Raw genomic sequence first — 16,168 nt, forward strand, 5'->3', positions numbered from 1 at the left:
TTGTCGTTAGTTAGTCTATAACTTACCTTCTTTGTCCATTACAACTACTCGCACCCACCAATGGCATCGCTTTACTTTCCCTTTGTCTCCTTTGTCTACCGTTTTGTCGACAAATTGCAATAATTAGGCTGCTATGCGGCCGAACCCCTACGAGCGCTTCGCGGTTCCGAAAAGTTTTCCCAATCTTTCTTCCTGTGTATCTAACGGCGACGGACTCGGGTCTTTTTTACCTAGGTCGTCGTCTTCAAAGTTGGAGGATGAAGACGAAGAAGAAAAAACAAGCGGGAAAGCTCTAATACGTTGGTATTAGAGAAGCGCTCAGCATTGAGGGTCTGCCTGAAGTGAAGAAATATTCAACTTTTAAACCAATATATATTTACTTTATTTCAGAATTTTTATTAAAAACTAAATTACAGAAACTAAATTAAAGCTTTCTTAAATAGAATTTTTTTTTTCTTAAAATTTGAAAATTCAAATCTATAAGTTTTCGCGCTTTTTTCGAAGAATGCCGTGGTTGGAGCTTCCTATAGTCATACTACTCGACATCAGCTGATAGCAAACAAAGGTTACCAAGGAAACCGTAAACGCGTAACAACTACCTACCGTCGCCAGAGCCAAAGACAAATAAGTCAAAGACACATAACCTAGATGTAAGCGAATTCTACTAAGGTCTCCGAATAAAGTTATCACCGGTGGAAAAGTTTTCGGAAATCAGAACGCGCATCTTGAACTTTCGAAAGTAATTATAGAATAACTATAAACCGCATAGCGAAGAGAGTTTTAGGACTGTTATTTATTTCTCACGCTAATTTGCATTTAATCGTATTCACAGAGCTATTATGAGGTAATCAAAAAATAAATTTTCCTAAATGACGTTCCGTGCATCGATGAGTTGGTGCGCCATTTGACCGCTTGAGCGCCCTACTATACTAGAGCTCTAGTGGCAAATCGAAATCAAAAAGCGCCGCCTATCGGCTGAGCGCTTAAAAAGAAAAAGAAGTAGCAAAAGAAGAAAGAGACGGATAAGTAAAAGAGGGAGAAGAAGAAAAGGAGAGAGAAGAAGAGAGAGGTGGAAAAAGGAATACTTCTTTCCTTTTCATCCTTTCCATGAACGGCGTTGTAGACAGGCGCTTACTTTTCTATTGCTGCGTTAAAGTCTCCTCATTTGAAGTGGATGCGTCGAATACTACGGGGAGAAAAAGGGATTCTTTTTCTTTCCTTTTCATCCTTTCCATGAACGGCGTTGTAGACAGGCGCTTACTTTTCTATTGCTGCGTTAAAGTCTCCTCATTTGAAGTGGATGCGTCAAATACTACGGGGAGAAAAAGGGATTCTTTTTCTTTCCTTTTCATCCTTTCCATAAACGGCGTTGTAGACAGGCGCTTACTTTTCTATTGCTGCGTTAAAGTCTCCTCATTTGAAGTAGATGCGTCAAACACTACAGGGAGAAAAAGGGATTCTTTTTCTTTCCTTTTCATCCTACTCGTGAAAAGCGTTGTAGCCCGACTGTCTCTTTTCTATTACGACGCTAAAGTCGCTTAATTTAAACTTGCTGCGACAAATTGATGAGTTGCTTTGAACGTACGTTTTTGCTTGATTGAAAAAAACCTGTGAAATTATTTAATTGCCCCACGGTATGATTGAATTCAAATTACGCGTAACTTTACCACACAGTACTGGAATCCCCTCCCCTTCCCCCCCTTTACCCTGAAAATTGCATTTATGGTTATTCCTAGAACATATCATGGAATTTTTTCTTTTATTATTTCTTTTTTTTTGCAGTGGCAAAACATTGCAATTCCTTTTGAGGATCTCTCTCTAGGGTATTCCATTTAATTTTTTTAAGTCGTGTAATAATGCTGCCGTGCTAAGGAAGAACGCCGTATGAACATTTGAGAGTTGCCAAATTGCCTCGAATAAAACATGTATTTTGGAGAAAAATCACGCGTATTTTTCTTTAAGATGTTTCTGATAAAATTGCGAACAAAATTGTCTGAAAAATTGAAGAAAAATATTCACAATTTTCCTAGTAAATTTAGTTTTCATCAACTGAAATTTGGCAACATCCGAAGGTTCATACGGCGTGTTTCCTAGCGCGGCGTGATTGGACTACATTTTGCAATTTAGAACTAAAAATTCTAGCTCGGTTAAAAACAACGTATGTGTCATTAGTTTCCCTATGCACATAAATTTTTTTCCAGAGGAGCCAGAATTTATAGTTCCAAATTGCAAAATGCAGTCCAATTATAGTCCTTTTGACGATGCTCTATCTGTAGTTGAGATCCAAAGAAACATGAAAGACGATTTCAGGAAAAGAACCGAGTTATACAGGGTGATCCAAAATCCCCTTACCACTCCTACCCTACAACCCTTAGGGCTCTTGCCTTTTTCATGGAGGTCTTCCTAAAATCATTGGGGGTCCCTGTGGTCGTTTTCTTTGCGGACCTAGGGGTGCCCACAGAATGCCAAGTCTCCATTCAACTTTTTTCAAAAGATACAGAGGCGATGACTGGTGTTGGTGCACCGGGGAAAAAAAAACACATTGGATCTAGAGTCCAGACTCTTGAAAACATTGACAAGAAAAAATACTCTTGATTCAATCAGATTTAAGCTTAAATCAAAAAGAAATCCGCTTTTAAGAGGCTTGGTTCTTGATTTAAGCAAAAATCCGAATGAATCAAGAGTATTTTTTCTTGTCGATGTTTTTAAGAGTCTGGACTCTAGATCTAATGTGTTTTTTTCCCAGTGTTGCGATCCATTGACAAGAAAAAATACTCTTGATTCAATCAGATTTAAGCTTAAATCAAAAAGAAATCCGCTTTTAAGAGGCTTGGTTCTTGATTTAAGCAAAAATCCGAATGAATCAAGAGTATTTTTTCTTGTCGATGTTTTTAAGAGTCTGGACTCAAGATCCAATGTGTTTTTTTTTTTCCAGTGTGAAGCGGAAATTTTGGATCACCCTGTGGAGCGTGCCGTCATTCTTGGACAGTCCCTTCACTCACTCGAGAAAAATATTCAACGTCCAGATAGGTGCGGCAAAATCAATAATTACGGACCCTTCTAGAAAAAGGTCGCGAGGTCCGGAGGAGCCAATGATCTCTGATGACACGCGGAGAAATTTTTCGGCGTCTCGTCCAAGCCGACCCGCCTAAATTTAGCATCACTCGAAGAGCGAACAACAACCCCGCTCGGAAAAATAATCGGGAAAATCGATTGGAAAACACGGCGGAGAGTCGACTGATTTGGGGAAGAAAAACGTAAGATCCGCATAAATTACGAAGCATTTGTGCCGCTCTTCGAAAAGCCGTTCGATTACGGATTAGACGGTTACAAAACTGACGACTAAAACTGCGGGATAATCGCCTGCTCGTAGCGAATTCTATACCTTGCTAAGAACGTCGTATGGACAATCGGACGTTGCCAATTTAGCAACGATAAAATACTATTTTTAAAAATAAATTATGTGTGCTTGGAAGGGTTAACCAGAATGTATAGAAAAATGAGACGATGCTCATTTTCCCCCTCTGGTTTCATTTTTGTAAAAGAAAACTGTGGAATTAACACCAAAATTTGAGATTTTTTCAGTGTGTATATTCTTCATAATCCAGGGTTTTACAGAGTTCAATCAAAGGTTTCATGAAGCTCGATCCTCTGTTTTAAATCAAACTTAAACATGATGGAAAATTAGGCAACAAGAAATGCAGTTCGACTGGTTCCCGTTAAATATGTCCATTTTAATTTAAAATTTTCAAGCGCGCTGGATTTAGTTGCGCATTAAATTTTCTGAATAATTCGAAGAAAAAATGCCAGAGTTTTCCAGAAAATTCGCGGTATGTCACTAATAATTTGGCAACGTCTAGAGTTTCATACGGCGTTTTTCCTGAGCGAGGTAAAATTGAAAAAACAGGCTCGGCGAGATGGCCATTATGATCCTTTTTCCTTCGACCAGTAAAGTGAATCGCGAAAATGCGGATTGATTTATGAGTTAGAATCGATTTTTTTTTGCGACTTTGCTTGGGGACCGGATTTCTGGACGTTGCCCGATTTAAACAAAAATTGCTTAGTTCGATCTGTCTAATTAGGAACGCTTCTACAGACACACCAATTGATAATTATCCAATTTTACGACATTTTTCCGAAAGACTCTCGGACTTAAACGATGGACAAGTTGTGACAGTTAAAAAATATTGCGTAGATTTCGTGGGCGAAGTGGGTCAAAGCTCTGTTCTATAAAATACAATTCAGTTCATGCAGCCTTGTGTTAATGTTCGACAGATTTTCTAGATTCATTCAACCTTAAATTCTGAGTAATACTAGTTTATGATTACCATCCTTTATACGGCTATTCTAACTAAATACAAGATCCAACCTATTTTCGTCACGATTGCCAACGGCAACCCACCGAGAGAGCCTAAAGTTATAGTCCATCATTTACCCCCTTCGTCTATATGAACCACCCGTTTCAACAAATAGGATTGTTCCATACTCCCTAAGTCGTCTTTGTTTATCGCTTTGTCTATTAATTTCACAAACCAGCCTGCAGGAATAATGCACTTCACGCCCCACACTGGAAAAAAAACACATTAGATCTAGAGTTCAGACTCTTGAAAACATTGACAAGAAGAAATATTCTTGATTCAATCGGATTTTTGCTTGAATCAAAACGAAATCCGCTTAAATTAAGAGGCTTGGTTCTTGATTTAAGCTAGATTCTGATTGAATCAAGAGTATTTTTTCCAGTCGATGTTTTAAGAGTCTGGACTCTAGGTCCGATGTGTTTTTTTCCAGTGAGGAGACGATGGATTTTATGGATATAAATCGAACGAAAATTAAAAACATGGCCAGATTCCTCTTCGTTCTGCAAATATTCAGTTTGCAGATAGCGGTGGATCGATCGAATACTCGTAAATCGATCCACGAAATTCGTTGGAATCTTCGTCATGTTCAGCTTTTCGAACGAACCTCATAAATCGATTGAATAAGGTTGATCGGTTTTCATGTCGATTCGAATCGAATCGTTTTTCTTTCAGAGGGTCTGGAATCTAGTTCCAATGTGTTTTTGTTTTTTTCCAGTGCATCCCCCGAAAAATGTTGAACGTAGACCCTCCCACACCCGAGAAAATGTTTAGCTACGCCACTGATTCTCGGAAAATAGGAAAATTCCCACCCTGATCCCTCCTGGCGGAAACGCTCGAGCGAACGGCCGGCCGTGATCCGAGCGCAAATATTTGCGCTCTCGGCTGGCGTCAAGCGTCAAAGCGCGCTCGGGTGCGCCTAAATCATCGGGATTTCGGGGAGCGCGGGTGACCCCGGCGGCACAATTGGGCAAACAGCCACGCGCGCCCGTTTAAAAGCCGAAAATCGACTCCGATCCGATTAAACCTCCTGCAAGACCGGGAGATCCGTTTCGTCGCATCGCCGTGAGGATGCACCTCAAATCGTGGGCCACTCTCGGCGCGCTCTTGGTAAGTAAGTTCGAGACATTTCTTATACCGTTCATATATAGTAGAGTCCCTTTATACTGAGAGTCAAGACAATTTGAATCCATTTCTGATTGGTTTCCGTATTTTAGGCCTCCACAGTGTCACAAACGGGAATAAAGATTACATTTTCACCAATTGAGGAGGGTTCCGGAAAAAAGGCCCATGGGCGTATGGGCCCTTTTTCCGGAGAACGCATTAATGGATTGCCCGTGCCCTAAACTATATGTGCCTAAAGTTTCGTATCGATTCGCCAATTTTTAAAGCCACACGACCACTTTTCCGGGCGTGGGATTTCCACTAAATACCTCTATGAACGGGGTATCATCTAGAATATGACGCGAGACCCGAGCGCCCCGGCCAGCAGATAGCGATCCGACTGATAACAGCCCCTCTTTGTACATACATCGAATGCACTGATCACTAGCTGCAATCAGTAAATGCAGATTTCCGAGTTAATCAAGATGTCAACAGTGGCACCCACAAATAATAACACGCAGAATAATATTAATAATATTAGTGTGTGTCAGAGGATTTCTCTTCCTTTTTCGCGAAGTTAGTTCGTGTTGTTCGTCTCTATTCGTTGATGATATTTTCGCAATGTCCGAGAGTGGTAGTAACATTGTAAATAATGACAGATTAAAGCGTCATAAAAGTAAAAAAATAAACAGGTAAACACAGGTAACAGGTAACAGGTAAAAAACAAACAGAGTAAAGGCATCTGCCAAATTAAAAAGACTGCACGGTCACGTTACCAAACTTTATCCGGTAAAACCGTCTCGGGGAAAATTTTCAAGTCAATGACAGAATGTTGTGGTGGAAAGTGCTTCAGTTTTCAGACCACCAAAGATGTCAGCTATTTATTTTATGTTATTTAGAAGAGATAATACTTTTTCTTTTTGTTTCAATTGTGCTTTTAACTAGTTTAGTCACAAGAACCGATTACCATCAGTGGATCTCCGGAAAAAGGGCCCATAATCGAATTTTTTTAAAAATTCCTCTCGCAGTCCAATTATGATTTGCAACTTTTGCCAATCTCTGATTTCATTCTAGGATATATGAATCCTTGTATGAAACATTCATTTTGAATTTTGAAGTCTCTTCGCGGTCAAAACACAGTAATGAAAACTTCAATGACGTTTTTCTCACAACGCGATTTTTCGGTATGGGCCCTTTTTCCGGAACCCTCCTCAATTGCAAAGATTATAATCTGGAATGGACCAGGGAATTACGGGTTCGGCAAGGAACAAACGGAATGAGAGGAGGAACGGAGAAAGGCATTTGAGAATGGGCCGATCAAAGATTACGAAAAACGTTCAATTTCTGTAATCTTTATTCCCGTTTGTGACATCCATGAGCCGAATTGTCTTGACTCTAAGTATAAAGGGACTCTAGTGTAAGGTAGAGTCCCTTTATACTGAGAGTCAAGACAACACCCCTCATGGAGTCACAAACGGGAATAAAGATTACAGAAATTGAACGTTTTTCGTAATTTTTGATCGGCTCATTCTTAAATTCCTTTCTCCGTTCCTTCTCTCATTCCGTTTGTTCCTTGTCGAACCCGAAATTCCTCGGTCCATTCCAGATTATAATCTTTGCAATTGGTGAAAATGTAATCTTTATTCCCGTTTGTGACACTGTGAAGGCCTAAAATCCGGTTAACCAATCAGAAATGGATTCGCATTGTCTTGACTCTCAGTATAAAGGGACTCTAGTCTGCCGTGCTAAGGAAGAACGCCGTATGAGCCTTCAGGCGTTGCCAAGTTTCCTTCGATGAAAACCGAATTTACTGAGAAAATTTTGCATAATTTATTCCAAAATTTTCAGAAAATTTTGTACGCAATTTAATCCAAAATATTTGAAAATTTCAAAGAAAAATGTCCATGATTTTCGTCAAAAATACTTGTTTTATCGAGGGAAATTTGGCAACTCTCGGATGTTCATACGGCGTTTTTCCTTAGCACGGCAGTAGTATAAGGTGATTCGACGGACGCCATTCTTTGTGTCAGAGCGACGTGCGATTATCGCATTGACTAGTCCCACGATTTCAGCTACTTGTCATTTGTTTCAAATTTTGAGATCGCTGCTCTGTTGTCATGAGACTAAAGAATTCATGTACCAAATTTGACATTGAATTTCAACGTATAATAAAGGCAGGGGTTTTTTAGAGGAAAAACATCGCATTCGATACTGATATCGAAACTGCACTCGAGTGCGATATTTTTCCTATGAAAAAACCCTGCCTCTAATACGTTGAATTTCTTTGTCAAAGGTGCATGAATTTTTCAGTCTCATGACAACAGAAGTGCGATCTCAAAATTCGAAGAAAATGACAAGTAGCTAAAATTATGGAACGAATTGATGCGATATGCCGCACGTCGCTCTGACGCAAAAAATGGCAACCGTCGAATCACCTTAACCTTTTTACTTCCATCTAAACATTAATTGTATGAAATTTGAAGACTTTTGTCTTGGAACTGCAGGACGTTAAAATCTTCCTCAATCTTAAAGTTTCCAGGGTCAAACTTGCGCCAAAATCCTCGGACTTTATTCCTCTATTTAGTGGCTCCAAAAACTTAAATTGGAATTTTTGAAGAAAAGGCCCTTTTTCACAGATCCGGTCACAGGTGGACCCTGTCAAGCAGACAGGAATCAAACCACATCAGCTATATCCAAATTTAACAGAGTAATTTAATATTTTACATAAAAACAGTTGCGCGAATTTTTGTGCAAATTTCAGTGAATTTTCTGCATAATACAAAACGAATTCCTTAAAATATCCCAAAGAATCCGCACAAACGTTCCCTTGTAAGAAATTAAATTGCCCGGTTACTATTGGCAATGCTGGTGTGGCTTGGTTCGTTTCTGCTAAGCGCGGTCAAATTATTGCTACTGCGTCGGAATGTTGTGTATGTTGTCTGTCTACTAATTGAAGGCGCTTTTGTTATTGCAATTCGTTTCAGTAGCATTGAAATGGGTCAAAATTGGTTTAAGCTTTGCAGATTGCCAATTTTTCTGATACGTGGGATTCATTTTAGGGATCTTTGACATCCTTTATTAACGAGGTCCATGTATCGATCGTGCACAAAATGGGTTCCACCAGCGGGCTGATTGTTGAACTTGATAGCCAAAGCTATAGACAAAGAAGACAGAAGGGATATGGAGGGATCCTATTGGCGGAAGCGGGTGGTTGCAATGGACATAGAGCAGCGGCGTGGCGTGTTTTGCGATAAATCGATTGTTATGCCATTTAAACCTATGGAAAAAGATCGATAATAGGGTGTTCGCAGCGAACACCTTAATAATCGATTCTTTACCATACGTTTAAATGGTAGAACAATCGATACATTGCAATTCACGCCACCACGACACTGACAAAGAGGTGAGTATTAGACTAACTATCGGCAACCGACAAGAAACCCGACAGTTAGTCCATCATTTCCCCCCTTGGTCTCTACGAACAGACAGTTGCAACCAATAGGATCGCTCCATACTCCCTATGTTTTTCTAGTCTGTAGCTTCGTCTACCAATGGACCACTAGACAAGGTACGAATTTCAGCATTCCGATACATGTTTCTTAACCAAAATTTCACGTAGAACACGATACGCTCAACGAAAATTACCAAAATCAATACCTTACGAAGCTATTTAATGATTCTTGATGCGTGAATTCAAACCACCCGCTCATGAAAACTCAATGCTCTACGTGATTCACATCGCGCGCTAAACGTTATCATGACAGTCTCTGCGATATAAAAATCTGGCAACCTCAATCTTGACGCTTTGGCTCAGTTATAGCAAATTGCTAATAGTTTGAACAACACATGATGGGAAATGAACATTGCTCGATTGAGAAGCTTGCTGAAACCGTTGTAGTGGGCGATTTGACTCACGTAGAGTTTTGAGTTTCTTGTGAGCGGGCAGTTCAAATTCCTCGTAACCAATGTGAAATAAAAACGTTAATATCTTCGTTAGGAGTTGGTTTCCGTAATTTTCGTTGTGTGAATCGTTTTCTACGTGAAATTCTGGTTAAGAAACATGTATCAGATCGCTTAAATTCGTACCTTGTCTAGAGGTCCATTTCAACGATCAGTCCGCTGAAGAGCCCAAACTCGGGAGCCCTTTTTTAAATCTGATTTTCGATTAGGTGGCCGCGGCTGTCGCTAGTGTAGATGGACTGGAGGAAGATGACACTTCTGATCTCGCCGTTCTCGAAAGAAGAGCGCCTTTCCCCCCGCTCTTGCTTGCCGGTGCCGCCCCGCTGATGAAGGAGGGTGGCAAGGTAAGTTATCGTCATAGAACTAGACAGTGTCAGAAGCAAGCGTTCATGGGTTGAAAGTTTTCCAAAAACACACGGAAAAAATAGATTGCGGATTTAGCGATGAAATTGCTAGAAGAAAAAAAAAAAAAAAAAAAAAAAAAGTGACAAGATCGAAGATAAGCGCTCCGATGTTGATGATCCTAGCGATTTTATCGCGAAACAATTCGTCGTCTCCTGGACGAGAGAAGGTGACTCCATTTCAATGTTGCCAAATTCCCCCTCGCAAATTGCCTATTAATCAAGAGAATTTTGGGCATTTCTGACAGAAAATTTCCCTGCTTTTTCTCTAAATTCCAAGCAAAAAACCAACCAATTTTGGATAAAAATTGCATACGTACATTTTTGTAAAATAAAATTAATTGTTCGAGTCAATTTGGCAACCTTGGAATGGAATTACGTTCCTTCGTGCTGGAAACGACGAATGGACCACTAGATAAGGTACGAATTTCAGCATTCTGATACATGTTTCTTAACCAAAATTTCACGTAGAACACGATACGCTCAACGAAAATTACCAAAATCAATACCTTACGAAGCTATTTAATGATTCTTGATGCGTGAATTCAAACCACCCGCTCATGAAAACTCAATGCTCTACGTGATTCACATCGCGCGCTAAACGTTATCATGACAGTCTCTGCGATATAAAAATCTGGCAACCTCAATCTTGACGCTTTGGCTCAGTTATAGCAAATTGCTAATAGTTTGAACAACACATGCTGGGAAATGAACATTGCTCGATTGAGAAGCTTGCTGAAACCGTTGTAGTGGGCGATTTGACTCACGTAGAGTTTTGAGTTTCTTGTGAGCGGGCAGTTCAAATTCCTCGTAACCAATGTGAAATAAAAACGTTAATATCTTCGTTAGGAGTTGGTTTCCGTAATTTTCGTTGTGTGAATCGTTTTCTAGGTGAAATTCTGGTTAAGAAACATGTAACAGATCGCTTAAATTCGTACCTTGTCTAGTGGTCCATTGTGAACAAAATCGCAACTCAATTTCAAGATGTCGCGCTTTTCCCGCCAAAAAATGGTACATGGGATACCGCGCGGAGTCCCTTTATTACTGAGAGTCAAGACGACACCCCCTCATGGAGTCACGAACGGGAATAAAGATTACAGAAATTGAACGTTTTTTGTAATCTTTGATCGGCCCATTCCCGAATTCCTTCCTCCGTTCCTTTTCTCATTCCGTTTGTTCCTTGCCGAACCCGTAATAGACGCTATTAGTGGCGACGTCATCATAGGGATTCTCCATTATATCGAATTGGATCCAAACAATAACATTGGCATAACCTCTTTCAATGCTACCAGTGCGAAAAAATCGATATATATCGCTTTTCTGTGACGTTGCACTAATAGCGTCTATTCCCTGGTCCATTCCACATTATAATCTTTGCGATCGGTGAAAATGTATTTATGACACTGTGACGGCCTAAAATACGGGAACCAATCAGAAATGGATTCACATTGTCTTGACTCTCAGTATAAAGGGACTCTATAAAAAAAAGAAGCGAAGTCAGTATCGGGCTCATTGTTAAAGCAGCAATTTCATTTTTACCGTGCACCAGCACATTTCGTAGTTTCCCTCGTAAAGGAGCGTCAAGATCGTTGCAGATAACTTTGCCCCTTTTGCATGCTGTATGCGCGGTATCAAGTACCATTTTTCAACGGGAAAAACGCGATATTTTAAAACTGAGTTGCGATTTTTTTACAATTGTTTGGCGATTAAATCGCTAGGTTCATCAACATCTAAGCGGTTATCCTCGATTTTGTCGCAATTTTATCTCTATGAAATCGCGCTCGATAAAATCGAAAGTTTAACTTAATTTATCACGATACCGGTTCGATGATGCTGCAATAAATCGCCTCCGATGAAATCGCGATTTTATTGCAAATTGTTGCGATGATATTGCAGTTAACCGCAATTTTTTATCCGATAATATTGCAATATCGACGTTGATACAATCGCGATACATTCTCCGATCAAATCGCAACTTATGCGTGATCACTGATACTTGGGATAGGGAATCCCCCAATTCACGCATACGGCGAAGAGGGAAAAGTTATCTGAAAGGGCTGTAACTGCATTAGATTACATTTTGCAATAAGGAACCACTATTTCTGGCTCATTTTAGAGACAGCATACATGTCATTGGTTCCCCTATGCAGATATGCAGTTTAATGGAAGAGTCAGAGATAGTGGTTTCTCATTGCAAAATGTAATAAATTTTTATGTCGCCGAATTGCAAGTGACGTTTTTACCAGGAGAATTTTAGGAATTTCTGACTGAAAATTCATTTGACCGAGGAAAGCGGAGTCTCTGCAGTAAAAGATTGAAATGGGTCCGTGAAATCAGATTTCAAAATTCATAAATTTCAAAATCAGAATGTAAAGTTAGGAGTGAAAATCAGACTTGAATGCTTATGACTTGTATGCTCATCATGATTCAAGAGCAGTTTTCGTGAGGAGAAACTACTCCTTTCACTCCACGCAAGATTCTCAATGGGCAATTGGACTGTATTTCGCAAAGAGGAACCAAAAGCATTCCAATGTCGCTAAGATTGTGCAACTTTTTTTACCGTGTAAACTGATCATCTTAAAAAGTTTTATCTCAACTCCCAATTAACTATTGCATGAATTCAAGACGAAAATTACTTTGCAGAATTACATTTGTTGTAAAGATGTAGGTTGCACAAACCTAGCAACATAGGAATGCTCTTGACTCCTTTTTGCAAAATGCAATCCCAATTGACAGAACGAAAAAATGAAACGAAAAATCAATAAGGAACAAAAATGAATATTTATATCAAAACTTAGGAGGAAGATGATGAAATTCATCGGAGGAGGCTAAATTTTCTAAAGAGGGAGGTGGAGAGGGAAGGGGGCAAAACTTTGAAAGATATCATAGAACTGGTCTGTTCTGGGTAAAACTTTCCCTCCCGGAAAGGTCAAATTTAAGATGCTGAGTTTAAAAAATTAAATTTAAATCAATTAATTTAAATTTAAATTTAAATGTGAAATGCTGAAGCCGTGCCGGTTGCATTAAACAGTGCCATTTGTCTTGTTCCTGCAGGCGGCGGTGAGAGGGATCGGAAAATCAATCAATAAGAAGAAGGAGAAAAAGAGGAGACAGAAAGAGGCTCGGCGACAGAGAGACGAGGAAGCAAAGAAGAAAAAAGCAGAGACAGACAAAGAAAATGAGAGCGAGGAAAAAAGTAAACGGCAGAGGAAGAAAGAAAGAAAAGAAAAAGAAAGAAAAGAAAAAGAAGAAAAAGAGAAACAAGAAAAAGAGAAAGAAAAAGAGAAAGAGAGCAATTCGACCAAACCGATGGAGAACGGTGGTGGTGGTATGCACGGGGTGGAGTCACTGAACAAGGAAGGTGGTGTCGGTGGTGGCGAAGGTGGCGGTGCCGGCGGCGGCATCGGCGAAAAGAAATCGTTGGAGGGTACCGGTGGTGGTGCCGAAGGCGAAAGGAAATTGACGGAGGGTGCCCATGGTGGTGCCGAAGGCGAAAAGAAATCGTTGGAGGGTACCGGTGGTGGTGCCGGTGGAGGCCTCGGCGAGAATAAGTCGGGAGGTGGTGGTGGTGAAGGTGGTGGTGTCGGTGGTGGCGAAGGTGGCGGTGCCGGCGGGGCCATGAAGATGCGTGGTACCGGCGGTGGTGAAGGCGGTGGTGAAGGTGGTGGTGCCGGCGGGGGCATGAAGACGCATGGTGAAGGTGGTGGTGAAGGTGGTGGGGAAGGTGGTGGGGAAGGTGGTGGTGCCGGCGGGGGCATGAAGACGCATGGTGAAGGTGGTGGTGAGGGTGGTGGTGGTGGTGGCGGTTTCGGCGAAAAGAAAACAAGTGAGACAGGCACACCGGAAAGTTTATCACCGTCACCCCCCGCTAACTAGTCACCATCGGGTTGATCCCTTCATCGGAAAACTTCGACTTCAGACGCGTTGCCCTGACAACCCGCGGCTGCACTCCAATGGAAGTTCTCTGTACTCAATGCGCACTGATTTAATTATAATTAAATAGCACTGCAGCAGGACCCACTGCGAACACGTTCACCCTCCCTTCTTAACGTGATTCATGGGACGCCATTTTTTGAGTCAGTCCTTAACGCGGTCCACCTGTGACCGGTGACCTCTGTGACCTTTTCTTCGAAAATTCCAATTTAAGTTTTTGGAGCCACTAATAAATAGAGGAATAAAATCCGAGGATTTTGGCGCAAATTCAACCCTGGAAACTTTAAAATTAAGGAAGATTTGACGTCCTGCAGTTCCGAGACAAAAGTCTTCAAATTTCATTCAATTAATGTTTAGATCGGTTGTGGTGATTCGACGGTTGCCATTTTTGCGTCAGAGCGGCGTGCGATACATTGCATCGATTCGTTTCGTAAGTTCGTCATTTTTTTCGAATTTTGAGAACGCACTCCTGCTGTCACGAGACTGAAGGATAATGTACCGAATTTGTATCAGTAACAGTATCGAATGCGATATTTTTCCTCTAAAAGAACCACACCTATATTACGTTGAATTTCTATGTCAAATTTGGTACATGAAGTCCTCAGTCTTCGGACAACAGAAGTGCGATCTCAAAATTCGAAAAAAATGACATGTAGCTGAATTATCGAGCGAATCGATGCGATACATCGCACGTATTGGCGGATCCAGCAATTTGGCAAAACCGGATTTCCTCCATTTAAACTTATGGGAATGTATCGATTCTTGGAGGGGCCAGGCGCTCCGACAAGAATCGATTATTTAGCATAGGTTTAAATGGAGGAGTCCGGTGTTGCCAAATTGCTGGATCCGCCTCTGATCGCACGACGCACGGACACAAAAGAATTGCGTCCGTAGAATCACCTTCGTTATGGGGCCCTCGCCCTTCCTGATTTACATTGCGAATGAGGGAAGTTTAAAGGAGCCCGTAACATACATTGACGGATTCAGCAAATTGGCAAAACCCTTTTTTTTTCCATTTAAACCTATTGGAATATCTCTTGGAGGGGCCAGGTGCTCCGTCAAGAATCGATTATTTAACATAGGTTTAAACGAAGGGAATCCGGTGTTGCCACATTGCTGGATCCGCCTCTGGTAACATGGCATCATAAGGACAGTTCGACCAATGTTGAATAAAATTCAACTGTATAACTTCGTAAAAGACCCTTACGAGGGATTCAAATAATTTGCCCTTAAAAAAAATTAAAAAATACAAAAGAAAATGATCTCCAAATTCTGCAGGGATGCGCCTACTTTTAATTTTTTCGAAATCGAAGAATTTCTTACTTTCTGCAGTGTCATATCATTACACTTCCTCGCAATGATCTATTTCCAAAATTATATCGTCGAATTTCACTCGAGACCCACCTAAAAATTGTAAAAAAGCTGTTTTTTTAGACTTTGTAAAAAAATGTTATTGATATATAAAGACTTCTTTTTACTTGATGAAATTTTTCTTTCTCCCGGTTTATGCCGATTGGGCGAGGCATTCAAATAATATGCATCCATACTTTCCGTAGTTTTATTTTCGGGAGCCGAAGATCAGATTTGCCTGGTGATGAATGATGACCTAATTGCTGGACAATCTATTCATCAAGCAAGAATTCGTTACACAGGCTGGCTGGTATTGCAAACTGATCATCATCAGTCAAAATTACGACACACAGAAACAAATTGATTGCTGATTTAACAATCCAAATGATACAAAAAGTGACTGCAATCAGTGTTCGAAACTCACAGGCGCCAACGCGCCAAATGCGCCTAAAAAGTCGGACATGGCGCCTAAAAAATGAAGGCTCTGCGCCAGCGTGACCCCTAAAAATTGTCCCCTAAAGATCTGGAATTTCACAGGAAGTCACAAAAAGAAAGAAAAACAAATCTATTTGAATTGAAAAAACTCATGATTTCAGCACTACAATGGAAAGCTTGCTTTTTCTATTCTTCACGATTTCATTCTTAGTGTTTCCGTCTTCCCTAAGTTACAGTACTTACTAGCTCTATTACGAAAACATCTCACGTCTAACTTTTCACTTAATGCGCCGTAATATACAGGCAAAAAGTCAATGTGGCCCCTAAAAATCGGGCGTGATGCGCCACATGGCTCCTAAAACTCAAAGGTGAGTTTCGAACACTGACTGCAATGTTTAAAATGTACAATTTACGACGGTGGAAAGCTAATTTAACCATGGGGGTGGTTAAAGTAGCATTTGTTGTTGTAAAATCTACATTGAAGCATTGCGGTCGCTTTTTTCAACTACAAAATTGTTAAATCAGCAATTTAATTATTTCCGTGCAGTAAAATTCGCAACAATAACTCTCAAGTTTCGTGCGAAAAATACTGTTAAGCTCCGTTCTTGACCCATACCTCATCCTAATCTT

The 16,168-nt window shown here is 40.5% G+C and overlaps 2 protein-coding genes across 2 annotated transcripts in view; one reads left to right on the top strand and one right to left on the bottom strand.

The window, feature by feature from the left end:
- LOC109034801 (coiled-coil domain-containing protein 97) overlaps window positions 1-16,168 on the bottom strand; it is a 72,052-nt gene that overhangs the window by 25,709 nt on the left and 30,175 nt on the right. The window lies entirely within an intron of this gene.
- LOC109034803 (uncharacterized) lies at window positions 5,078-15,224 on the top strand. Its single transcript, XM_019048153.2, has 3 exons — window positions 5,078-5,465; window positions 9,629-9,763; window positions 12,875-15,224. Exons 1-3 carry the CDS (start codon window positions 5,427-5,429, stop codon window positions 13,694-13,696), a joined length of 996 nt encoding a protein of 331 aa, XP_018903698.2. The 5' UTR covers window positions 5,078-5,426; the 3' UTR covers window positions 13,697-15,224.

The sequence above is a fragment of the Bemisia tabaci genome, chromosome 9, assembly GCF_918797505.1.
Source record: "Bemisia tabaci chromosome 9, PGI_BMITA_v3".
In the NCBI taxonomy this organism is placed as follows: Eukaryota; Metazoa; Arthropoda; class Insecta; order Hemiptera; family Aleyrodidae; genus Bemisia; species Bemisia tabaci.